Here is a 26,282-nt window from a genome sequence, read left to right as displayed (position 1 = left end):
TAATTTTAATAATAATAATAATAATAATAATACAAATAATAGTAATGTTTCAAGTATTGATAATAAAACAATTGATAAACAACAAACTATGATACTTCATTTACTTCGTTTACTTTGTCAAAATGATTCAAATATTACAAATGATCATATTAAAACATTGGTAAGTAATATTTAATATATATATATTTTTTTTTTTTTGTAAAAACATAAAGAAGTAATATTAATTTTTATTTTAATTAATAGGGAGAACAATTAGTACAAATGGGTATATTTAATAGAAATCATTTATCATTATTAAATATGCATAATTCAAATGATAATCAAATTTATCAACATATATTTCAAGATTACTTTTTAAAACAATTTAATGATATTTCATTAAGTGATTTAAAGAATAATGTTGATTCAGCAGCAAATAATTCTGGTCACTTTTTAAATAAATTTTGGGATACTTTAAATAAAACTAATGAAAATAGTGGTTTAAAGAAATCACCATCAACTTTTGAATATAGTGGTGAAGGAGGAGGAGGGGGAGTAGGAGGAGGATCATCACAAAAAACAATTAATCCTCATCAACAATCTAGATATCATTCAGATTTTGAAGAGATTCAATTACTTGGTAGAGGTGGGTTTGGTCAAGTAGTTAAAGTTAGAAATAAATTAGATGGCAGATATTATGCAATTAAAAAGATTAAATTGGATAGTAATCAATCATTGAATAGAAGAATTCTAAGAGAAGTAATAACATTATCAAGATTACATCATCAACATGTTGTAAGATATTATCAAGCTTGGATTGAAAGTGCTGAAAGTTTATCATTAACAAATGATAATTCTGATGATGATGATGATGATGATGATGAGTTTGAAAGTGGAAGTGAAAGTGAAGAAAGTCAAAGTGAAAGTGAAAGTGAAAGTAGTGAAAGTGAAGAAAGTAGTGAAAGTGAAGAAAGTAGTGAAAGTAGTGAAAGTGAAGAAAGTGAAGAAAGTGAATATTCTGATGATTCTGAATTTGAATCAGAAGAGAATAATGATTTTGATCAATCATTTTCAGAGGTATTCTTATTTCAAAATGGTAATAAGAGATCATTAGAATTTGATTTAACTGATGATAGTTATTCATTCCTTCATTCAGATTGTGGCTTTCTACTTGAAGTTTTTGATTTAAATAATAAAATTGGTGGTAATAATACTAGAAGTATGGGTTCAAGTAATCAACATTTACAACAACAACAACAACAAAATCAATCACAACAACAAAAGAAACAACCACAACAAAATCAATCACAACAACAAAAGAAATTAAAAAATAGTAATAGTAAGAGTAAAAGTAAGAGCAAGAGTAAAAGTAAAAGTAAAAGTAAAAGTAATAGTAAAAAATCAATTTCATCAAGCAAATTAAAGAATATTAAAAAATCAACATCGATACCATATCTTTATATTCAGATGGAATACTGTCAAAAGATTTTAAGAAATTTAACAGAAACTGGTATGAATTTAGAAGATGATGATATTTGGAAATTATTTAGACAAATTGTTGAGGGTATGGCATATGTTCATGGTCAAGGTATCATTCATAGAGATTTAAAACCATCGAATATATTTTTCGATTCATGTGGTGATATTAAAATTGGTGATTTTGGTTTAGCAATTAATAATAAAACAACCTCAACCCTATCACCAACAACTAACATAAATTCATCAACAAGTAGTGCTGGTTCATTAACAACTTCTTCCAATTCTGTACAATCTGTAATTAATACAAAACAACAACAACAACAACAACAACCACAAAATTATTGGGAAGATGAAGTTGAAGGTCAACAACAACAACAACAACAACAACAGCAACAACAACAACAACAACAACAACAACAACAACAACAACAACAACATACAGCAAGAGTTGGTACATTATTTTATACAAGTCCAGAACAAGAAGCAGGTACAAATGGTGATAGTGCATATGATGATAAAGTTGATATGTATAGTTTAGGTATTGTTTTCTTTGAAATGTGGTATGTTTTTTCAACTGGTCATGAAAGAGTTATCGTTTTAAGAAATCTTCGTGAAAAATTTGAATTCCCAAGTGACTTTGAACGTAATCATTCTAGACAGGCAACATTGATTCGAATGTTAATCGATAAAGATCCAGCAAAAAGACCAAGTGCTCAACAATTATTACAAAGTGAATTAATGCCACCAAAAATGGAGGATGAATATATTAAGAATTCAATTCGTGTAATTACAAATCCAACTAATCAATTCTATCAAACTATGTTAAATTCATTGTTTTCACAAAATCATCAACATCTTCATTCCCATATTTATCATCATCAACAATCAAGTGTAACTTCATCCTCCTATAGTAAATCCTTATTTTGTAGTTTAGATTTACTTCAAGTTAAACAATTGGTTGATGATGTCATAATAACAATCTTAAAAAAACATAATGCTAATGAAATGTTAACACCCCAAATGTCAATAATTAAAGAATGGAATGAACAACCAAATTTATTTAATAATTCATCATCATCATCATCAACTACTACCACTACATCCACCACAAATACTGCTAATAATACAAATTCAGTTGTAATAAATAAATCAACATCTACATCAAATATTAATAAAGTTTCAAATAAAACTGGTAAATCAATATTAATGGATGATAGTGGTCAACTTTTAGAATTAAGACATGATCTTCGTGTTTCATTTAAATCATTTATTGAAACTGAATTTTTAAATCTTGGTGATCATTATAAACATCATCATCAACAACAAAATGATGTTCGTCATGACAATAGTAGTAATGGTAATAGTAATAATAATAATAGTAATGATCGTCATCATGATCAAGATAAATCTAATACTACGACAAGATCAGTTGATGAAATTTTAGAATTACTTTCAAAAGCACCAATTAAACGTTATGAATTTGGACATGTATTTAGAAAACCACATTTAGTTGGTAAATTACCAAAAGAATTATCACAATTTTGTTTTGATGTTTTTGGTTCATCTTCATTGTATTCCGATGCTGAAACGATTAAAGTTACAACGGAAATTTTCGATTCATTACCATCGACTCAAAATTTTTATTTCGTACGTTTAAATCATTTCGGTATCGTTGAATATATGTGGAAATTCATTGGTATCACTGATCTAACCTTAAAGAATGAAATTAGTCAAGTGGTGAGTCAATTAATTCGTCAACCATGGTTCACTGTTAAAAAAGTTTTATTAGAGAAATTTAAACTTCCTTTAAAACAAGTTGAAAGAATAGCAAATTGGGTATTAGTTAAAGGTACAATACCAGATGTTTTAAAGAAATTAGATGCTTCTCAAAATAATAATCCATTATTATCTGGTAATGGTAGTTTAGGTAATAATAATAATAACAATAATAACAATAACAATGTTAGAATTAGTTCATCATTTACAGATTTATTAGAAGATATTAGACAATTAGCAGTTTATTTTGAAAAAATGTCAATTTCACCTCATAAAGTAATTTTTGATCTTTCTTATTGTTTTAGTGAAAATTTCTATTCAACTGGTATAATGTTTCAAGTTATATTAAAAGAAGAAAAGCATGAATGTCTTGCTGTTGGTGGTAGATATGATTCACCACTTAATTTAAATAATAGTAATAATAGTAGTAGTAGTAGTAGTAGTAGTAGTAGTAATAATAATAATAGCTATAATAATTATAATAATAATAATAATTATAATTATAATTATTATAGTAATTGTTATTTAACAAATTTTAATTTACCAATTACTGGATTAAGTGTTGCGATGGATAAGGTCTATTCGAGAGAACGTGAATTATATTCACAAAAGAGAAGACAACAATTACCTCCAACTTTGTCAAGTGAAAGTCAAATGATTGCTCATAAATTCTCAACTCCTGATATCTTTGTCATTAGTCTTGGTCCAAACTTATTTTTAGAACGTATTGGTATAGTTGGTGATTTGTGTAATGCAGGATTTAATGCTGAAACTATGTATATTGAAAATCCAACACCAGAAGAACAACAAGACGCTTCAATCACTTCTGGTGCTCTTTACATTATCACTATTAAAGAAAAAGGTGCAAAGAAGACAATTAAAGTTAAAAATATTGAAAAAAGAAGAGAAGATGATGTATCTCGTGATGAAATCGTCAAATTTTTTACACTTTCAAATTTTAATTCAAAATCACGTTTAAATATATAAAATTACCAAAAAAAATATAAAAAAATATAAAAAAAAAAAATTAAAATAATAAAAATAATAAAAATAAAGATAATAGAAAATAAAGATAATAAAAAATTTTTAATTAAATTTGTTGTTTTTTTAAAAAAAAAAAAAAAAAAAAAAAAAAAAAATATTATGGAGATCAAGATATTTGTTAGTAATTGACTAACCTAAATCCAAGAATTTGGGTTGAAAAAATTTGTTAAACAAAAATCAAGTTTTTTTTTTTATGGAAAAAAAGTCAGAAAAAAAATAAAATAAAAATAAAAATAAAAATAAAATTAAAATAAAATAAAATTAAAAAAAAAAAAAAAAAAAATTTAAAAACGAAAGACTCGAGTCAAAAAATTTTTTTTTTTTTTTTTTTTTTTATTTTTTAAAAATAGTTATTAAAGAAAAAAGGTTAATAACAACAAAATGTCATATAATAAAAAATCAAATTATGAAGGTGGTTATGGTGGTGGATATAAAAAAAGTTGGAATAATGAAGGAGGTGATGGCGGTTACGGTGGTGGATATAAAAAAAGTTGGAATAATGAAGGAGGTGATGGTGGAAACTATAAAAAAAGTTGGAATAATCAAGGAGGTGATGGTGGAAACTATAAAAAGAGTTGGAATAATGAAGGAGGTGATGACGGAAACTATAAAAAAAGTTGGAATAATAATAGAGATTACAACAATGATCAATCAAATGGTGGTGGATTTTATATAGATAAAGTTGGTAGTAGAAATAGTGGTGGAAGTGGTAGATATAATGATAGAGATAATGGTGGTAGGGATTATAACAATGGTGGTGGCAGATATGGTGATAGAAATGGTGATAGTAGAAATGGTGATAGTAGATATGGTGATAGAAATGGTAGTGGTGGAAGAGGTGGTGGTAGAGGTGGAGGTAGAGGTGGAAGATTCAATGATAGAAATGGTGATAGAAACAGTGAAAATAACAGAAGACCAAATAAACAAGAAGATGAAGAATTTGTAGTTGAGGATGCAACTAATCCATCAGCTCCACAATTAGATTTAGATACAAGATCTTATTTCACAAGAATTGAATCATTAATTAATAAACAAGAAGAAGCTGTTGATCAAGAAGGTAAAAATTATTATAAAATACAATAAATTATTAATTATTATTATTTTAAATACTAATTTTTATTTTTATTTTTTTTAGAAATTGAAATTATGATTGAAAATGCATATAAAGAAATTGAAGGTAAAGAAAGTTTAGTAGCATGTGATAAAAAGACAAGTTTAGTATTAGAATCAATGTTTCAAAAATGTAAAGATCCAAAAGTTATTGTTAAATTTTTTGAATCATTTGGTAAAGAATTTGAAAAGTTGATTAATGATGCAAATGGATCAAGAGTTATTGAAGGTTTATTAAGATCAACACCAAAGATTGTAAATAGATCAGATAAAGAAACATTGAATAAATTCAATGAGATTCTCTTTAATTTATGTGATTTATTATTAAAGGATATTTTAAAGACAGTAACTGATAGATATGCAAGTTATGTTTTCTCATCAATAATTTTAATTTTATCAGGTACAGTAAAAGAAAAGAAATTACCAAATGGTGGAGATCAACCAGGTCAAGGTAATGGTCAAGGTAATGGTCAAGGTGGTGGTAAAAAGAAACCATATAAAGAAAGAATGTTAGAATTGGAACGTCAACAAGAGAAACCAGAATCAAATGAATATCCAGTATCAAAAGAATTTACAGATAAATTAAAAGAGATATTAGAGAAAATTAAAGATCCAATTAAATCAAATATGGTTAAATATTCAACACAAAAGGAACCAATTGAAACGATTAAATCAATATTTCAAGTGTTATCAAATGCACCAATTGAAATTTATCGTTCATGGTTAGAAGCATTTATAAAGATGTCCAATGAAGAATTCTCAAAGAAACAACTTATTAAAGCAATGAAGAATCAATTTGGATCAGTATTTTGTGAAATCATTGTAAAGACAGCACCAGAAGTTATCTTTTTAGAGTTGATTCAATTGTGTAAACATGATCTATTGGATCTTTCAGAGGATTTCTATGCAAATCATGTCGTTCAACAATTGATTGATCATTGCCATTGTGAAGGTCATTTCTTAACTTTAATTCAAGAGTTTAAGGATTCATTTAAACAACTATTTAAAATGGGTAGAGGTTTAATAGTACAGAAATTAATTGAACAATCATTGAAATGGTCAGCCTATGAAAAAGAGATTATTAAACATTTGAATGAAGCACTCTTACCAAATTATAAAACTGATCAAAAAGAGATTGCTAAATATTTATTGGGTTTGGAGGGTAATGTATCTCATAATCAAATGTATTCTGCTTGTGGTGCTGTCATACTTCAATTGTTATTTAAATTCCCAAATGACTACAATAAAACTACCATTGAAAGTTTCCTCTCTTTGGATATCGAATATTTACTCTCATTGGCTACCAATGTTATCGGTAGTAAAGTATTGGATGGATTTTTGGATAGTCAAAATGTACCATTGCCAAAGAAGAATCAATTAATCACTAAATTCAATGGTAATTTCGTTACAATAGGTGAAGATCGTTATGGTAGTTATTCCATTGAAAAAATGTATAAAATTGCAGATTTTAAACAAAAAGATGTCATTGCTGTAGAGTTGATGAAAGAGGAAGAACGTTTATTCGCCCGTCCATGTGGTCGTTACGTTTTAATGATTTGTCAAATTAATAAATATAAGAAAAAGAAAGATAGTTGGGCTAATGATGTCACTTCAAAAGATAAAAAGAGAAAATTATTCTCTGACCTTTTAAATGATAATGAAAATGAAAAAGATACTACTACTACTGCTACCTCAACAAATAATAAAAAATCAAATAAAAAACAAGAAATTGAAAAAGTTGACCAAGATGAAGAACAAGATCAAAATACTGATGATGAAAAACCAAAAAAGAAATCTAAAAAATCAAATGATAAACATGATGAAATTGATGATATATTCAACTCAAAGTCTTCATCAAAAAATAAAAAAAAATAAATAATAAATAAATAATATTAATAAAAAAAAAAAAAAAAAAAAAAAAAAAAAAAAAAGAAAAGAAAAAAAAAATATATTAAATAAAAGTATTACTAAATATTTACAAAAAATAAAATTAAGAGATAAAAGATTTAAAAAAAAAAAAAATTGTTAAGGGAATTATAATTTAAATCTTAAAATTATTTGTGTGTGTGTTTTTCTTTTTTTTATTATTCGAATGTTAAATAAAGATTTTTTTTTTTTTTTTTTATAAATTGAATAAATTTTTAGGGTTAAGAAATAATTAATATTTTTTTTATTAGATTGTTATTGAGATTAATAAAAATTTTAAACGCAACGTCATAATCCTTATTTTATTTATAAAATTTTTAAAAGACTATTATTGGTTTGAAATTAATAAAAGGATATTAATCCTTATTTATTAATAAAATTTTTAAAAATAGATATTTTGACCAACCAAAAAAAAAAATTTTTTTTTTTTTTTTTTTTTTTTTTCATTTTCCATTTTTTTATTTTTTTTAAATTAATTTAATTTTTTCATTTTTTTTTTTTCTTCTTTTAATTTATTTTTAAAAAAAAAAAAAAAAAAAAAAAAACAAAATAAAGTAATAATAAACAAACTTAATAGAACAATGACAAGTAATGGTAAATAATACTATAATATTACTATAATTATATTATATATATATTTATAAAATAATTATAAATTATACAAATCTTTTTTTTTTTTTTAACTAACTTTTTATAAAAATCACGCATACTACAAAAAAAAAAAAAAAACACACACACACAACACTAATAACACTATCACTTCATCACAATAATATAATTTAGAACATCAACAACATAAAGATGAAAACAGTCTTATTATTTTCTTTAAAGTTCGTGGTAAAATGAGAGCCACATCATTTAATGGGAAAACTTTAGAGGATTTGAACGACTTATTCCTAACACTTTTCCCAGAATATAATAAAGATACATTAACACCATTCATTATTAAACATAGACAAACTAAAACATTATACGAATTGGATGAAATTAGCGATTTATATCCAGGTTGTACTCTAGAGATGAGAAAAGGTTCTTCTGATTGTATAGTATCATTATAAAATTTATTTCAAATAATAATAATAATAAATAATTAATAATAAATAATAAATAATAATAAATAATTAAATAATAATAATAGTAATAGTTTATATATATATATATATTCATACTAATTATTTATTATTAAATTTATAGTGATTACAGAAGGTAAAAAAAGACAATATGTTTATACAGGATTTGAATCTGATAAGATTGTTGTGGTAATGGTTGGATTACCAGCATCAGGTAAAACATATATTAGTAGAAAAGTTAGAAATTTATTAAATTGGATGGGTGTACCAGCAAAGGTATTCACTGTTGGAGATTATAGAAGATTAAGATTAGGTGCAAAACAACCAGCTGAATTCTTTGATCCTGGTAATATAGATGCATCTAGGGTTAGATTACATATGGCGGTCGCTGCAATTGATGATATGATGGCTTGGTTAAATTCTGGCGCTCAAGCTGGTATTTTCGATGCTACAAATTTAACAACTGAAAGAAGACAATTAATTTTATCAAGATGCGCAAGAGAAGGTATTGAAAAAGTAATTTTCGTTGAATCTTTTATGACTGATAAAAGTTTGTATTCTTTTTTTTTTGTTTTTAATAAATCAAAATAACCAATAATATATATATATATATATATACAAAAATACTAATCTAAATTAATTTATTTATTTTTTTTAGAAAAAATTGAAACAAATATGATTGAAAATTGGAAATCATCACCAGATTATGAACATCATAGTCAAGCAGAAGCAGTCAATCATTTTAGAGAAAGATTATCATATTATGAAAAGGAATATGTTAGCATTGATAAATCTGATCAACTTCAATTTATTAAATTATTTGATGTTGGTAAAAAGATTATAGCCAATAATATTACAGGTTATTTACCAAGTAGAATTATGTTTTTATTAATGAATTTACATTTAACACCACGTCCAATTTTATTATGTAGATCTGGTGAATCTGAATGGGAAGTTTTAGGAAGGTTTGTATATATATATATTTAAAAAAAAGAAATAAAAAAAATACAATATCAAAATAATAATAATAATAATAATAATAATAATAATAATAATAATAATAATAATAATAATAATTAAAATATATACTTATATTGTATTTTATTTTGTTATTCAAAAAAAAAAAAAAACATTTTATAGAAAAGGTGGTGATTCAGAATTAACAGCAGAAGGTGAGAATTTTTCACATAGATTAGCATCATGGGTTGATGAAAATTCACAAAATGAAGAAGTTACAGTTTGGACATCAACATTTAAGAGATCAATTAGAACGGCACAATATATACCACATCCAAAAATTCATGTAAAAGCATTGGATGATTTAGATCGTGGAGAATGGCAAGGTTTAAAAAGAGAGGATATCTTAAAAAAGATGCCAGAAGAATTTGGTGCTCATAGTGATGATAAATTAGGCTATAGAATACCAAGAGGAGAATGTTATTTAGATGTAATTCAAAGATTAGAATCTGTAATTCTAGAATTAGAGAGAAGTATGTTATTTGTTATTTTAGATAGAAAAAAAAAAAAATAAAAAAAAAATAAAAAATAAAATTACTAATTCTTTTTTTTTTTTTACTATCTTCATCACATACAGCTAAAAACACATCACTAATAGTTAGTCATCCAGCACCATTAAGATGCTTATATGGCTATATCACAGGTGAACCAATTGAAAAATTCCCATATATTAATATACCATTAAACACTGTAATTTCATTATTACCAACTGCATATGGATGTGAAGTTAAAACTTATAAATTAATGTAAAAAAAAAAAAAAAAAAACCTGGAAACTTGGAAACTTGGAAACCTTTTAAATTATATAAAAAAAAATTTGTACATCTTAATAAATCATATAAAAACTATTTTAAATAGTCAATTAAACAATTTTAATGATTTTTTTTTTTTTTAAAAAATTGATTCCAATAATATTTTTATTTGTTTTTTTATATTTTTTTTTTTTTTTTTTTTGTTTTTTTTATTTTTTTTTTATTCTTCTTTATTTATATTTTGAGATGAAGCTAATGAATTATTTTCAACTTGTTTTTCTTTTACAAATGATAATAATCTTAGATAAATTATAAAAGCAGCTAATAGGATTGATTTTATTAAAACCAAAGTTACATCCAATACTTCATAAATATATTTTGGAGAGAAAACTGTCCAAATGAAAAGATGATAACGTTGAATAAGAATACAAATACTAAAGATGAAAATATTTGTCCAACGAATACCACAATCCAATAGTGCACTAACTAAACCATACCATTGTAATTCATCAATGATATCAGAGCTTGTTCCAGGTGATGGTAATAATGAGGGTTCTTGTTGATGATTACTATTGCTAATGGATTTGACAGCCAAATGGGTAACATAAGCCAAAGAAACGAAAAAGAAGAACAATTGAGAAGTATAACCAATTAACAAGGTTTGAATGCCAACAAGATACTGATTATAATCGATCAAAGCAGTATAACTACCGGAAATATCAATACTTGCTAAAGAATTTGAATTACCAAATGCGAAATAACCAAATTGACCCAACCAACCCAAACAAATCATACCAACACAAACACCAGTCATACCACTCTTTGCACGTCTTCCAGTATCCTCCAGGAGGTAGAGAATGTAGTAATGTGCAATAACACCCATTATTGTGAGTAGGAACATATTGTGAACTTTATGTAGCAATAGGAATAGCATATACATATTAACGGTTACCAATGTTGGTAAATATTTCAAAGTTGCAATGAACCAAGTTTGTGGTAATATTATTAGATTCTGTTGTTGAAGTTGAATTGAAACTCTATCCTTTTTTGAGAAATATGGGAATGAAAAAGTGATAACTTGTAAAATGGCCCAACAAAAATAAACCACTCTTGCAATATAGGCTGGATTAATTAATTCTTTACCAATGTATTCCCATTTATAACAAAATAAGAATACTGATAATATTACAATGGTTGTTTTGTAGATCTTTGATAACAATGTTGAAATACCACCACGTTGTTCCTCTAAATCATCCAATACACCAAAAACATAATAACATGGAGCAATAATACTAATCAATGATAATATCCACATAGTTGTTGAGCTAATTATATTTGGAGCATTCAAAAATCTACCAACATCAATATAAGATGATCCCTCTTCCAAAAGTTTTGGATCATCCATCCATTTTATACCAGTTTGATTCCAAATTCTAAAGATTCTTAAACAAACTAAAATACCTAATAGAATAAACATTTGTTGAAGTGATTGTTGTTGTTGTTTTGTATTACGATTTTGTTGATTTGTATTATAACTATTAATACCAGTACTACTATTAATATTATTATTATTATTATTATTATTATTATTACTATTATTATTATTATTACTATTATTATTATTATTAATAATATTATTATTACTATTATTAGTAGTATATGATGATATCCAATTTGTAAAATAAAAGAATAAACTAATTGAATGAGGAGCCATTTGAAGTAATATAACTGAAGTTGTTAAAAAATACCAAGTTAAATGTTCTTCTTCAACCAATGAACTACCAAATAAACTAATTAAATGTAAAATGGTACCAACTATTAAAACATATTTCTCTTTTCTTAATTGTAATGGTGATAATGTTGCAAGACTCCAAAACTTAATATTATTCTTTGAAAATAAAGCATTGAAACCAATTAATAATGATAATGCTGTAAATATAAAACTAAATACACCATATCTAAATTCATTTGTACAAAATGGATTTAAATTATTTATAATTTTAGATGGTGATGATGATGATCCATCATCCAAAGATGATGAATCATTATTATTATTATTACTTTTACAAATGATACCAAAATGAATTGTTAAAAGAATAATGATTAAACCAACGAATGTCATTACAAATTTAACACCTTTGATTTCAAAAGTACCATTATGTTCAGAGACACCAATGGTAGAGATTGTAATTAATAGGGTAACTAATGCACTTGAACCAATTAATAGTATACCAACCATTAATAAATTATCATCAAATGTTGTTAATAATGATTTGAATTGATCTTGAACCTTTGATAAGAATTCCAAGTATAGCTCAGCTGCATTATCATTGAAACTTGAATGTGAAGGAGTTGTAATCCAACTACTATGATATTGTTGAGCATCTGTAAACATTTTCAATAATGATGAAATGTGAGCATTTGAGGCAACTCCATCCTTCCAAAAGATCGAGTTGTGTTTAATAATTTCAATTTGTTGTTGACAATTAATCTCTAATGCACGTAAATATTGTTCACTTGGTATAAACTTTTCAAATAGTTCCGGTATTAAACTACCCAATGAATTCTTTGGTATTGGTAATCCTAATAGCAATGATAATGTTGGTACTAAATCAACTTGACTAATCTCTTTTGGTGGTAATCCTGGTTGAAATTTTGGTAAAATCTCTGGATCATGATAATGTGTATCACTTCTACCTTGTCCAATCATTAAATTATCTTCAATTTCTTTTTTGGTTATTAATTCTTCAGTTTTATTATTATCATTTATATTATTATTATTATTATTATTATTATTATTATTATTATTATTATTATTATTATTATTATTATTATTATTATTATTATTATTATTATTATTATTATTATTATTATTATTATTATTATTATTATTATTATTATTATTATTATTATTATTATTTATTTCTGTATTATTATTATTATTATTATTATTATTATTATTATTATTATTATTATTATTATCATTATGATGATTTTTAATTTCAAAATTATTATGATCAACTATTATATCATTTTGATTATAATATAAAGAACTCATTAAAACCAGTACAGCAGAAGTTTCTGAATCTGATGAACCACCATGATTACCAATTTCATTCATACCATGATCGCTACAAAATATAAATAATGTTGGTAGTGGTTTTTCTATTTTATTTTTATTATTATTATTATTATTTGTATTATTAATTAAATTTAAATAATTTTCCATTTCAATTTTATCTTTTTCTAATAATTTTGTATGTATTAATTTAATGATATTATCAATTTCTTTTTGTTTTGGTTTCATTAGATTAGAATGTGGACCTTCCAAATGACCTATATGATCTAAACCAAGGTAATGTAAAAACATAACATCCCAATCATTATTATTTAATTCTGGTTCTAAATGTCTAGTGACATTTAAATCAACTTCTACAGTATCGGCAACATAGAAACTAGTTGTACCATCATGTCGTTTGAAGTAGTCAGGGAATAGTTTTAACCAAGTATCATCGCCAAAGAATAACATTGATTTATTTGATTGTTTCATTTGATATAGAATGTTATCCTCCTTTAGTGTTTGACTATTGAAATTATTAACAAAATCAACAAAGCTTGGTATACCACCACTTAACAATGCTTTTATTCTTGGTAGTGTCACAGTTGGTGCATCAGCACGAGCAATATAACCATGTGCTCTACCACTATCCAATAGGGATTGTGTGAAGCTCATCGCTTGTGAATTCTCTTCACCAAATAGAAAATTACTCTTAAATGCATCTACCAACATGAATACAACCTTTCCAAATTGTGCTTCTACTTTTATATCACCATTATCTGCTGTACATGATGGTTCATAATTTGCAAATGAATTATATCCTTCCAATGTTGTCTTTCTTGGGAAAAATCCTTGTGAAAACATAAATATACCTAATAATTGAGTGATCACCAATACAAATGATACCCAACACATTAAATTTCTTTCACTTTTTTTATATTTTTTTTTTTGATTATTTAAATTATTTTGTTGTTGTTGTTGTTGTTGTTGTTGTTGTTGTTGTTGCTGCTGTAATTGTTGTTGTTGTTGTTGTTGTTGTTGATTATAATTATGATGCTGTTGATTATGATATCCCCCACCATGATGTAAATTTTTTATATATGCATTATCACTACTACTACCTAATGATAATGATGATGCTCTACCTCCCATTGGATTTGATAAATAATTATTACTATTACTATTTTCACTATTATCTGATGATAAATTAACTGATGGTATTAGAAATGGTAATAGGTTATTACTACTATTATTTGGGCTTTGATGATTTTCCATTAAATAATCATTTTCGATATTGATACTACTATTACTATTATTATCATATGATGTTGGATCACTAAGTTTCCTATTCCTAATTGGTATCATTGATGATAATGATAATGGATTCCCATTTTTATTATTATTATTATTTATACTACTGCCACTACTACTACTACTGCTAATAGTATTGTTATTATCTTCATCTTCATATAAACTATTAAAACTTGTCATGATTTTAGTTTTATTGTTATTATTATTATTTTTTTTTTTTTTTTTTTTTTTTTTTTTAAATGTTTTATATTATTTAAATTATTTCATTAATTTCAAAGCCAATCTTCTTTTTTTTTTTTTTTTTTTTTTTTTTTTTTTTTTTTTGAGGAAATATAATTGTGGTTTGTGTGTTTTTTATTGTAAATTAAAAAAAAAAAAAAGAAAATTTTCAACTTAAATATTTTTTTTTTTTATTTTTTCAATTTTTGATTTATTTAATATTTAATTATTATTTTGCAATGCTGGCTTAAGTGTTTAGATTAAAAATAGTTCAACTTTGTATTTTTTTTTTATTTTGGTGATTTTGGTTTCCAAACATAAAAACAGTTTTGCGACGTTGTGTTTTGAAAAAAAAAAAAAAAAAAAAAAAAAAAAAAAAAAAAAAAAAAAAAAAAAATAATAATAATAAATAAAAAAAAAAAAAAAAAAAAAAAAAAATAAAAATTGGAAAAATTAAAAAAAAAAAAAAAAATAAAATAAAATAAAAATGGAACAAGAAATCATTTTCATATGAAATTGAACGAAATCGAAAATTGGATCCTCTTTAATCTAAAATCATTTTGTTTTATTATAACATATCGTTTTTTTTTTTATTTTTTCAAATAAAAGATCATCATCATCATCATTTTATTATAACATATCGTTTTTTTTTTTTTAAAAATATTTTTTAAATATTACTTTCATTATGAAATCGATTTTTTTTTTCTTTTTTTTTATTATAAAATATCTTTTCAAATAAAAGATCGTGATTATTTTTACTATTAACTTTATTTTTATTTTGAATGCAACGAATGCGATTTTAGTATTTTATGGCAAACTTTCATATGAATTCTTCCTTGATTTTAATAATAATTAATGTTAACATTATTGCTTTCAAGAAACCTGGTATAATAATAATTCATTTGGATTTTTATTTTTTTTATTTTTTTATTTTTTTTTTTATATTTTTTTTTATTTTTAGTAATCAATTGAGCCGGAGCTGGGATAAAATGATAAAATTGTCGCTAGCGATTTGAGATATACAAATTAAACTGGAATTAACCTAATAACACCTTTTCAAAATACTCATATGGTATTTTCATTGAGTCAAATATATTATCGGTTTTAGGTCGGTATCTCATAAAACCTGTAGACGTTCAAAAATATTAGTATTCAAACAAAATAATTTTTTATTTTATTTTTTTATTTTTATTTTTAATATATTTTATTACATACGCATTGAAGCTTTTTTACATAATTCCTTTAAATCTGAACCTGAATAACCTTTTGTTAAATTTGCAATTTTATCATAATCAAAATCATTTTCTACATGATATTCTAACATCTTTAAATTTTAAAATTTATAATGGTGTGTGTTGTTGGTTGGTTAATAAATAAATAAATAAATAAATAAATAAAGAAATAAAGAAATAAATAAATAAAGAAATAAATAAATAAATAAATTAAAAAGTTTAAATTACAATTTGTAAAATATGTTTTCTTTGGTCTTTATCAGGTAAATCAACTTTTATACGTTTTGGTAATCTTCTTAAGAATGCATAATCGATTGAATTTGGTCTATTAGTTGCACCCATTACAATAACTTTATCATTACCTGAACTAAAGAAACCGTCCCAATGTTGTAATAGTATTGATTTTTTACTATTTGATGTTTCATTTTCTGAATCTTCTCTAGTAGAAACCATTGAATCAATTTCATCTATAAATATAATTGTTGGTTGAAGCTTTTTGGCAACTGAAAACATAGCTGATACCATTTTCTCTGTCTCTCCATACCATTTACTATCTAACATTGAATTATCAATTACTTTTTTTTTTTTTTTTATTAAAATAAATTTAAATAAATAAAAAAAAATTAATTTCTACCCTTTTTCTTTAATTAATTATTTATATGTATATATATATATATATAAAAAGGAATAACGCAAACACAACATACCTAAAAAGTTATAACCACAATGATATGAAATTGCTTTTGCTAACATAGTTTTACCAGTACCTGGTGGACCATATAATAGGATACCTTTTGGTACTGAGAATAAGTCATTGTGGAAACTGCCATTCTTGGCTTTATTTGGAAGATTACTTGCTGCTTGCATTGGAAAAAATATAGTTTCTTTTAAATCCTCTATTATAAGATCTAATCCTCCTATATCTTCAAATCTTATAGAGTCTCTTCGAGGAACTACCAAACCTGATAAAATTTTAAACTCATATTCGTTGAAATGCATTCTTGATATCTCTTTTATATTCTTTTGAAAAAAAAAAAAAAAAGAAAAAAAAAGAAGATGAAAAAATAAATAAAATTTAAAAATAATAATAATAATAATAATTATTAATAATTTAATAGATAAATAAAATGTTTTTTATTTTATTTTATTTGATAATTACCTTATGATCTTTAATTATTGAGAGACGCTGTTGTCTCTTTACATATTCTTGAAGTTTAATATATGTATAGTATGAAACCATTGAAAGTCCAAACAAAAAAAACATCTGTTTAAGCTCTTTTAGTTGTTGATCCATTTTTATATTTATTTATTTATTTTTTGTTTTTTTTTTTTTTTTTGTTTTTTTTTTATATATATATATATAAATATAGATATAAGTAATGAAAAAAAAAAAAAAAAAAAAAATTAAAATTATTTCTAACAACCCCAAAAAAAAAAAAAATAAAAATAAAAAAAAAATAAAAAAAAAAGTAAAAAAAAAAATAAAAAAAAAAATAAAATAAAATTAAAAAAATAAAATAAAAAAATAAAAGCAATTGAAAGTTTATTTTTTATTTAAAAAATGTTTAAATGGGTTATTAGTTTTGTCTGGAGGTGCATCGTGTTTATTTTGTGGTGGTGGTGATGGTGTGAAGTTTTGGTATAATTCAAACATTTGACCGAGAACATCTTGATGATTTTTACTTTCAAGGTGGTTGTATCCCTCTATGGAGAGTTTTAATAAACTCGTAACGGAATATGGGACGTATGAATGGGTAAAGGTATTTCTGTGATTGATTAAGTCTAGCATAAAACCTAAGTTAACTCCATGTGGGGCTGCTTGGACAGCGATATTTGGATCTTCAGCATATTCTCTACGAAAATAACTCAAAAATGATATGGGTTGTTCACCATCGTTTTTTAATTTTTGTAAAAAATTAGTATATCCTGATGTGCCATATTCAAATACTTTTAAAACATCTGGGTACAATTTGTTGTTCAAATAATAATTGCATAAATCGGCCATATAAACATAGACCGCAGACGATTGTCTTTGGGCTTCTTTTTTTTTTAATTCTGCTACATCTGTTTCTAATCTATTGATAATAGTATCTTTACTTTGCATTTCTTTATTGAGATTTTTAATTATTTCCTCCAAATCAGTAGCTTTTGTTTGAAGCAACTCATTTGCTTTTTTTAAACCATTATATGACCTATTGATAAGTTTTAATTGAACAAGAGCTTCTTCTTCCATTTGACCAATTTTGGTATTTAAATCTGATATTTCCTGTTTTAATAAATTAATTGTATCATCTTGTTTTTTATCTCTTTCTTTCAAACCATCAATATCTTTTTTTAATGGTTCGTTAACTTGTGTGAGTTGACGATTAATTATTAGGAGCTCCAAAATTCTTGTATCTCTTTCAGAAATGGTTTTTTTTAAATCATTAATTTCTTGTGCCATTTCAAATTCTTTTTTTAATAAACTTTCATTCTTGGTAACATAAATAAGAAGTCTTTTATTTGTTTGTCGCAAATCATTTAATATTGATACATTTTCATTTTTATTTGATGTGAAATTTGGTGATGTCATGAAGAAACCATGTATTATAATCACCACTTATACCTAAATACTATTTCTATTGATATTATTATTTTTATTATTATTATTATTATTATTATTATTATTATTATTATTATTATTATCACTGCCACTACTTGAACCTAATTCTTTGGTGTTTATTTTAATTTTTTTTTTCTTTATAACAATTTTTGTACAGAGAAATTAAAAAATAAAAAAGATTACAAAAAAAAAAAAAAAAAAAAAAAAAAAAAAGAAATTAAGGATCAAAAAGGAAATAAAAATACAAAAAAAAAAAAAAAAAAAAAAAAAAAAATTTAATTTAATTTAATTTAAAATTAAAAAACAAAAAAAAAGAATTTTTTCCAATAACAAAATGAAAAAAAAAAAAAAAAAAAAAAAGTTTTTTTATTCTTTTAGGTCTATTGTATTATAGAAAAAAAAAAAAAAAAAAGGAAAAATAGAGATAATAAAATTAAACGAATAAAAATAAATAAATAAATCAATAAATAAATAAATTAAAAAAAAAAAAAAAAAATTAAAATTAAATTTAAATAAAAATGTTGAATTACATTCTAAATTATGATAATGAAAATATTGAAGAGGATGAAGAGGATGAGTATGAAGAAGATGAATATGAAGAAGATGAAAATGATGAAGACCAAGATGAAGATAATGAAGAAGAAGAGGAAGAAGAAGATGGTGACGAAGAAGATGGGGATGAAGATGATGATATTATGGAAAATAACAATTATCAAGCAAAAAGAACTACAGTTAAACTCAATGTTGATGAAGATAGCTCAGATGATGAATCATCAAATTCAAAAGAACATTATTATTTATTTGAAGCGTTATTAAAAAAAAACAACATTAATCTTTACCCAATTGAAGATGAAAAATTTGATGCACAACCTTATTTAACATTTTTAAATTCAATGACACTATCTTATCCAACACTCACTTTCTCACAACCACTCTTCAACTTTATCTTTGAAAAATTAAATAATCGTGATACAGAATCAATAATTAAAGAAACTAGTATTCATAAATTTCCATTTTGTCAATTTGGTAATGTATTTTTATATTATATTTTTATTAATATTTATTAATATTTATTAAAATTATTAATTGTTTTATTATTTTTTTTTTTTTTTTTTATATATAATAGAATGGACAAAAAAAACATGGTTTTTTAGGTGTAAAGATTGTGCACAAACTGAAACATCATGTATTTGCATATCATGTATGGAGAATAGTATTCATATAAAGGAAGGTCATGCATTTATGATTGAGGAGAGTGGGCTTGGTGGTTGTTGTGATTGTGGTAATCCAGATTCATTTAAACCATCAGGGTTTTGTACAAAGCATAGGGATCAAAATTCACCAGAACATCCATCCGATAAATTGAATGAAACTACTAAAAAAAACTTTCATATTACCATTAGAATATTGGTGGTCCATTTATTAAGAACATTGGATTCATTAAGATTTGATAACCCAAAAGATACTTTCTCTTCTTTTAATGGATTGGAATTATTATTCGCTGATTTTATTAGAGATGAAATATTAAAGAAAAAAAAGAGATTAGATGCTTTAGATTTTCAAAATCGTAGAACTAGAGTTCAACATCATCGACAACAACAACAACAACAACAACAACAACAACAACAACAACAACAACAACAACAACAACAACAACAACAACAACAACAACAACAACAACAACAACAGCAGCAAGAACAGATACCACAGATACTTCAGCAACAACAACAACAGTTTGTATTCCCAGGAATAGATCTACAAGAAATAGCTGAACTTCGTCAAATTAATTTTATTGATAGGGTATTAGATATGGGTAATAATAATTTAGTTGGAAACGTTTTACAAGGCCAACAACAAATGCAGCATCCACTACAACAACTACCACAAGAGCAACCACAACTACAACCACCACAAGAGCAACAACAACAACAACAACAACAACAACAACAACAACAACAACTACCACAACAGCAACAACCACCTCAAGAACAACCACAAGAGCAACAGCAACAACAGCCAGAAGAAGGCAACTTAGGATTTGGAAACCTTTTGGTAGACAATAATATTATTCAGTATTTCCATCGTTTTATTAACAATATTAACAATGAAGCAATTATAAATAATGGATTAGGACCTAGATTTATAAACAACAACAACAACAACAACAACAACAACAACAACAACAACAACAACAACAACAACAACAATAATATTAATAATAATAATAATAATAATAATAATAATAATAATAATAATAATAATAATAATAATAATAATAATAATAATGATAATGATAATGATAATATTGGCAGATACATCAACTTTTTCGACAACCAAAACAGAAATAATCATTATAATGAAGAAGAAGAGGAAGAAGACGTTAACTATAGTAGTGATTATAGTAATACCAATAAAGAAAATAGTGATAGTGAAATGATTCAAGATAGTTCACTCGAAGAAATGGATGAAGATGCTGGCAATAATGTAGATTTAAGAAATTTAATGTATGATTCTGATTCTGATTCCGATTCTGATTCCGATTCTGATTCAGATGAACATATCGATCGATTTAATGCACTTAGAGGTTTAATTAATAATAATGGTTTTAACCAGATAATGCGTGATTTCCACAATAATATACAACAACAACAACAAAATAATAATAATAATCCAAATAATAATAATAATAATAATAATAATAATAATAATAATAATAATAATAATAATAATAATAATAATAATAATAATAATAATAATAATAATAATAATGATAATTCAGATGAAGAAATGATACAAAACGAAGAAGCTGATGAATCAGATTGTGGTGATGAAACTGAATTATTTAATGAAGTATTTAGTAAAAATTTTCATATATTTAATGATATTACTAAACCAATTTCATCAAATACAAAATTGAATATGGATACACCAATATTTAAGAAAAATATTAAAAAGTTTACAAAGAAATTAGTACTCAGTCAATCATTTAATTTATTCAAGTTTATTGATAGATTAGCAAGAAAATCATATCCACTATTGTATATAATCTCTGAGGAGTTTAGTCAACGTATATTGGATCCAAATAGTTTTGATTTATATTCACCAGTGAAATTACCATACTCTGAAGTACTCTCTTATGAGAATGTGGATCAATTAAAGAGGGAAAACAATGCAGTGGGATCAATCATTTCATTGATCCATGGCGAACCAAGAGTGTTGATGATATTTAGACCATTGATTATAACAATAATTGGTAATAGATACTTTAAGTTTATCTTTTGTGAGGAGTTTTTAACCAATTATCCAAAGTTGGCATTGTCTTCAAATTCTCAAGTTAGATCATTGGTATCGGCCATTTCATGTCAAATGTTTGAATTACCCTCAATCGCTGTACCATTTTCAACTGGTTATTCAAAACAAAACCTTTTATCAATTTTAATTAAAACTAAACTTTCATTGGTTCAAACAAAGAATAAATATGATCTATACAATGCCACACAGAGAAAGAACTATGATCAAGAGTTTTATTGTAATCAAGATTATAATTATATCTCCAATATTTTTAGACACGACAAAAATTGTGAATATATTGATAACAACTCTGATACCGTTGTAAATTCTCTATTGGCAATCACTGATGAAATTCAATTGTTATGTCCAATCAAAAGAGAGACTCAAAAAGCAATTGAATACGAGCTACCAGTGATTTCAAATGTGGTTTCAATTGAATGTCAATCATTTATGGCATTTGATACATTCTTTCATAGTTTACATAAACAAGGTTTTTCAAGTTTAAAGTATTTAGACATCCTTTTGAGCCATTTACAATTGTCAATTGATAGACATCAAAACCCAGACACTGCTCTTCATAGAATGTTTAGTGGTACTTTATTACCAAAGGCAAATATATTAAGTGGTGAAGTCGCTGTACCATTACATTTACCAACCAATAGATTAATTGGAATTTATTTATTGAATTCAGTTTATGACTCACCTCAGTATTCATTTGATACAATAAAATCAAAGATACCATTGGAGACTGTTTTATTTTTGGCAACCAAATCAATGTTACCCGCTATTCTAGTGGGTCAACATCAATGTCGTCTATGGGAAAGAAATTTAAATATTAGTGATTTCACCTCGTATTATATTTGGTCTTTGTTTTCAATCGATTTAACATTGGTACAATATTGTTCAATGCTATTGGGTACTAGACATTTCATATTGTTAGCATTGAATAACTTTTCAGGTAACTATAATATGGATACTGATAATCCAACAATGTTATCCCAATTCCTAAAGTATATCATTGTTATCATTCAACATAGAAAACAAGCAAAATATGGTATTCAAGAAGCAAGATATCATATAATTCAAGCCTTAACTTTTAATACCAATAACTTTTCAAAACTTTTAGATCAACGTAAAGAATTTACATTATTCAATGTTGAAGATATAATTAAACAAGTTAGTCATCAACCAAAACCAGATGGAAAGTTAATTTTGAAACCAGAGTATTGGGATCGTTTCGATGTTTATTATCCATATCATTATTTCGATCCAAATTCTTTCACCTATAAATCATTGGCAAACTATTATGATTACTTAAAACAAAATAATCACCCAATACCAGAATCTTATCCATTACCTTCAAAAACTGATCCTTTACCTGAAAATTTAAAAAATGTTGAAAAATTATTAAATGAACCAATTTTATTTACAATTTTAAATTCAATTTTATTAAAATTTTTATATCCAAATTATAATTTAATTTCAAATTCAAATAATAATGTTCAAAATAATGATGAAAGAGATATGGATTTTTATATTTCAAATTTCCTTAGTTTAATGTTATCTGCCGGTAAAATTAAAGTTGATTCAAATGATTTTAATCAATATTATGATCCATTACTCAATCATACCTTATACATTATAGTTTTATCAGTTAGAACATTTTTAGAATCTTCAATCTCTTTGACTGATCAACAATTAAAACAACAATTTTCAAAATTAATTAATATGTCAATTGCAAATGAAAAAATTGAAAAATCTTTATTCAATGATAATATCAAATCTGCTGATGGTGATAATCCAATGTTACTTTTATTTAAACCAATTGAAATTATTAAAAATATTGAAGAAAATGAAGAGAAATTAGATTTTAATATTAAAGAAAATAATAATAATAATCAAAATAATAATCATAATAATAATCAAAATATTGCTGAAACAAATTTATTAAATTTAATAATAGAATTATCATTAAATATTGAAAAGAATAATGTATTTTCAGATAAAAAGAATTTAATTAACAAATTATTTACAATGTTATATGAATATGATAATAATATTGAAAAGTTATTAAAGGAAAAGAAATTAGATATGGCATCATTATTATCACAACAAAGTGAAATTGATGCAAATATTAGAAAGAAAATCGCTCAAGAAAGACAAGAAGAAATTAAAAGAAAAATGAGAATGCAACAATTACAATTCTTACAATCTAATGAACTTTTAAATGATGATGATGATGAAGATTTTAATGGTTCATCAACAACTACAAATGAACATATTCATAGTGGTGAAGAAAAAGATTTAGTTTGTGTAGTTTGTAAAAATAATTCAAATAATATAACTGATCCAATTTGTTCAATTGGTTTAATTGAACATTCCTCAATTAAAAAGTTTACAAATTATCAAGCATTTTTAAGAAGTTCAAAACCAGAGCAACAACAACAACAACAACAACAGCAACAGCAACAACAACACAATGGAGAAGAAGTAATTGAAGAGAATAAAAAACATGTTGATTTACCAATGAATATTGAAACCTATGAAGAATATAATAAATATGATATAGATGATTTAGATATAGATTTAAATATAGAGTTGATGCAATTTTCAAATAAAACTCGTGTTCAAACTTGTGGTCATTATATACATAGAAGTTGTTTATCAGTTTATGCACCATACTATGTAAATGATCACTTTAAATGTCCATTATGTAATCGTGCCTCTAATATTGCATTAATAGTTAAACCTATTAATCACTCTGATCTTGTTGCTCACCCTGAAAATACAGCATTGGTTTCAAATTTATTCTTTTCATTTGTAAACTCTGATTGGAGTTATCAATATCCACCAAAGCAATTAAATCCATCAAATGCTATTTATTTCTTGAAATTTATTTTATCAAATATTGAAATTTTAGAAATTACTTCAAGAAAGAATTATAATTATACAAATAGTGGTATTAATAATTTAGATGGTCTAAATGGTATTGGTAATAATAATAATAATAATAATAATGGTTATTATATTTATTCAAAATCTGAATTTCAACGTCAATTAGAAACTTTAACATTGTTATATAATAATGTTATGAAATTAACAGATATTCAATTTAATTATAAATATTTCGATTTCTATTCTTTAGATCAACAAAAGAGATTTCACAATATTGACCCATTTATAATTTGTGCAATGAGTCATTTCTTAAATCGTGATGTCAATCCATATCCATATATTTATAAATCATACATTCATTTAGCAAGTGATATTATTAGCTCAAGAATTTCAAATCCAGTTCATGAAAATTACTCTTTATCAAATGAAGGTGAAATTGAAACCATTGAAACAATTCTAACTCCATTCATTAGAAAAGCTTATTTATTCCATCATTATTGTTATTTATTAGTTAATCATAAATCTACAAATCCTTCAAATCAAGATACTATCAATACATTTAGTGGTTTATCAATTGAATCATTCTCAAATGTAAAAGAGTTGATTAAGAAATTAGGTTTACCTTCAATCGTTGATTTAGTCAATAGTGATGAATTTTCAAAAAGAGGTACTATCAATCCACCTTCAACCCAAAATTTAATATCATTGCATACTTTACCATCTTATTTACCAAGATTCATTGATTTACCAAATGATCATATTGTAAGTTTTAAATTAAAATAAATAATAATAATAATAATAATAATAATAATAATAATAATAATAATAATAATTAAAATAATAATTAAAATAATAAACACATACAAATTTACTAATATTTTTTTTTATTTATTTTTTTATTTTATTTTATTTTAGGAATTTTTAATTAGTAACATTACAAAATCTTGTAAAAGAAAATGTGATTTATTACCAAAAGGTGTTTGTTTATTCTGTAGCACAATTGTTTGTTTCAATGGAGATTGTTGTGAAGATGAATTTAAAGATCATGTTACATTTTGTTCATATCAAGGTTTATTTTTAGGAGTTTGTTCACCAGAGGTATCAATTGGTTTTGATGATGGTGATAGAGATTCATCATTATGTATCTATTATGATAAATTTAATGAACCTGCTCTCAAATCAAAACCAAATCTTCATTTAAATTTAGATTGTCTTAAAAATATTTACATTCAATTTTTAAAGGGATTGATAAATCAAAGAAAGAATAATCAATTATAAATTTAAAAAATAATAATTATTACAATAAAAAAAGTAAAGGTAAAATTAATTTTTATTTTATTTCATTTTATTTTTATTTTATTTTTATTTTATTTTTGTTTTATTTTTATTTTATTTTTGTTTTACTTTATTTTTAATTTACAATATTTTTTTTTTTTTTTTTTTTTTTTTTAAATTTTAATCTTTGAATGTCTCTTCTTGTTTGAAAAGTATAAAGAAATATTATAAAATCCCAAATAATATT

General features: G+C 24.1%; 7 protein-coding genes across 7 annotated transcripts in view; 4 read left to right on the top strand and 3 right to left on the bottom strand.

Moving 5' to 3' along the window:
* ifkC (GCN2 subfamily protein kinase) overlaps positions 1 to 4,221 on the top strand; it is a gene marked incomplete at both ends in the record, with an annotated part of 5,186 nt that extends 965 nt beyond the window's left edge. The window contains 2 exons of the mRNA XM_638252.1: positions 1 to 160; positions 244 to 4,221. The exon at positions 1 to 160 is cut by the window's left edge and continues 965 nt beyond it. Of these exons, the coding sequence (XP_643344.1) occupies positions 1 to 160; positions 244 to 4,221 (4,138 nt within the window). The remainder of the gene's footprint in view (positions 161 to 243) is intronic.
* Positions 4,222 to 4,659: 438 nt separating this feature from the next.
* On the top strand, positions 4,660 to 7,263 carry DDB_G0276255 (hypothetical protein; the record flags this gene model as incomplete). The annotated part of the gene is made up of 2 exons (XM_638251.1): positions 4,660 to 5,335; positions 5,414 to 7,263. The coding sequence occupies 2 exons, from the start codon at positions 4,660 to 4,662 to the stop codon at positions 7,261 to 7,263; spliced, it is 2,526 nt and encodes an 841-aa protein (XP_643343.1).
* A 632-nt stretch (positions 7,264 to 7,895) lies between these two features.
* On the top strand, positions 7,896 to 10,151 carry DDB_G0276253 (hypothetical protein; the record flags this gene model as incomplete). The annotated part of the gene is made up of 6 exons (XM_638250.1): positions 7,896 to 7,908; positions 8,098 to 8,355; positions 8,509 to 8,934; positions 9,043 to 9,349; positions 9,525 to 9,874; positions 9,979 to 10,151. The coding sequence occupies 6 exons, from the start codon at positions 7,896 to 7,898 to the stop codon at positions 10,149 to 10,151; spliced, it is 1,527 nt and encodes a 508-aa protein (XP_643342.1).
* A 221-nt stretch (positions 10,152 to 10,372) lies between these two features.
* Positions 10,373 to 14,701, bottom strand: DDB_G0276251 (transmembrane protein; the record flags this gene model as incomplete). The annotated part of the gene is made up of 1 exon (XM_638249.1): positions 10,373 to 14,701. One exon carries the CDS (start codon positions 14,699 to 14,701, stop codon positions 10,373 to 10,375), a length of 4,329 nt encoding a protein of 1,442 aa, XP_643341.1.
* A 1,076-nt stretch (positions 14,702 to 15,777) lies between these two features.
* On the bottom strand, positions 15,778 to 17,266 carry DDB_G0276169 (AAA ATPase domain-containing protein; the record flags this gene model as incomplete). The annotated part of the gene is made up of 5 exons (XM_001134596.1): positions 15,778 to 15,866; positions 15,956 to 16,064; positions 16,201 to 16,547; positions 16,680 to 16,992; positions 17,132 to 17,266. The coding sequence occupies 5 exons, from the start codon at positions 17,264 to 17,266 to the stop codon at positions 15,778 to 15,780; spliced, it is 993 nt and encodes a 330-aa protein (XP_001134596.1).
* Positions 17,267 to 17,515: 249 nt separating this feature from the next.
* DDB_G0276045 (hypothetical protein) lies at positions 17,516 to 18,415 on the bottom strand (the record flags this gene model as incomplete). Its single annotated transcript, XM_638247.1, has 1 exon — positions 17,516 to 18,415. One exon carries the CDS (start codon positions 18,413 to 18,415, stop codon positions 17,516 to 17,518), a length of 900 nt encoding a protein of 299 aa, XP_643339.1.
* Positions 18,416 to 19,092: 677 nt separating this feature from the next.
* Positions 19,093 to 26,038, top strand: DDB_G0276047 (hypothetical protein; the record flags this gene model as incomplete). The annotated part of the gene is made up of 3 exons (XM_638246.1): positions 19,093 to 19,600; positions 19,701 to 25,522; positions 25,676 to 26,038. 3 exons carry the CDS (start codon positions 19,093 to 19,095, stop codon positions 26,036 to 26,038), a joined length of 6,693 nt encoding a protein of 2,230 aa, XP_643338.1.
* Between the last annotated feature and the right edge of the window lie 244 nt (positions 26,039 to 26,282).

This window comes from Dictyostelium discoideum (genome assembly GCF_000004695.1).
Source record: "Dictyostelium discoideum AX4 chromosome 2 chromosome, whole genome shotgun sequence".
Taxonomy (NCBI): domain Eukaryota; phylum Evosea; class Eumycetozoa; order Dictyosteliales; family Dictyosteliaceae; genus Dictyostelium; species Dictyostelium discoideum.
Note: the sequence above shows the minus strand (reverse complement) of the source record. Positions and strands in the feature narration are given on the sequence as shown.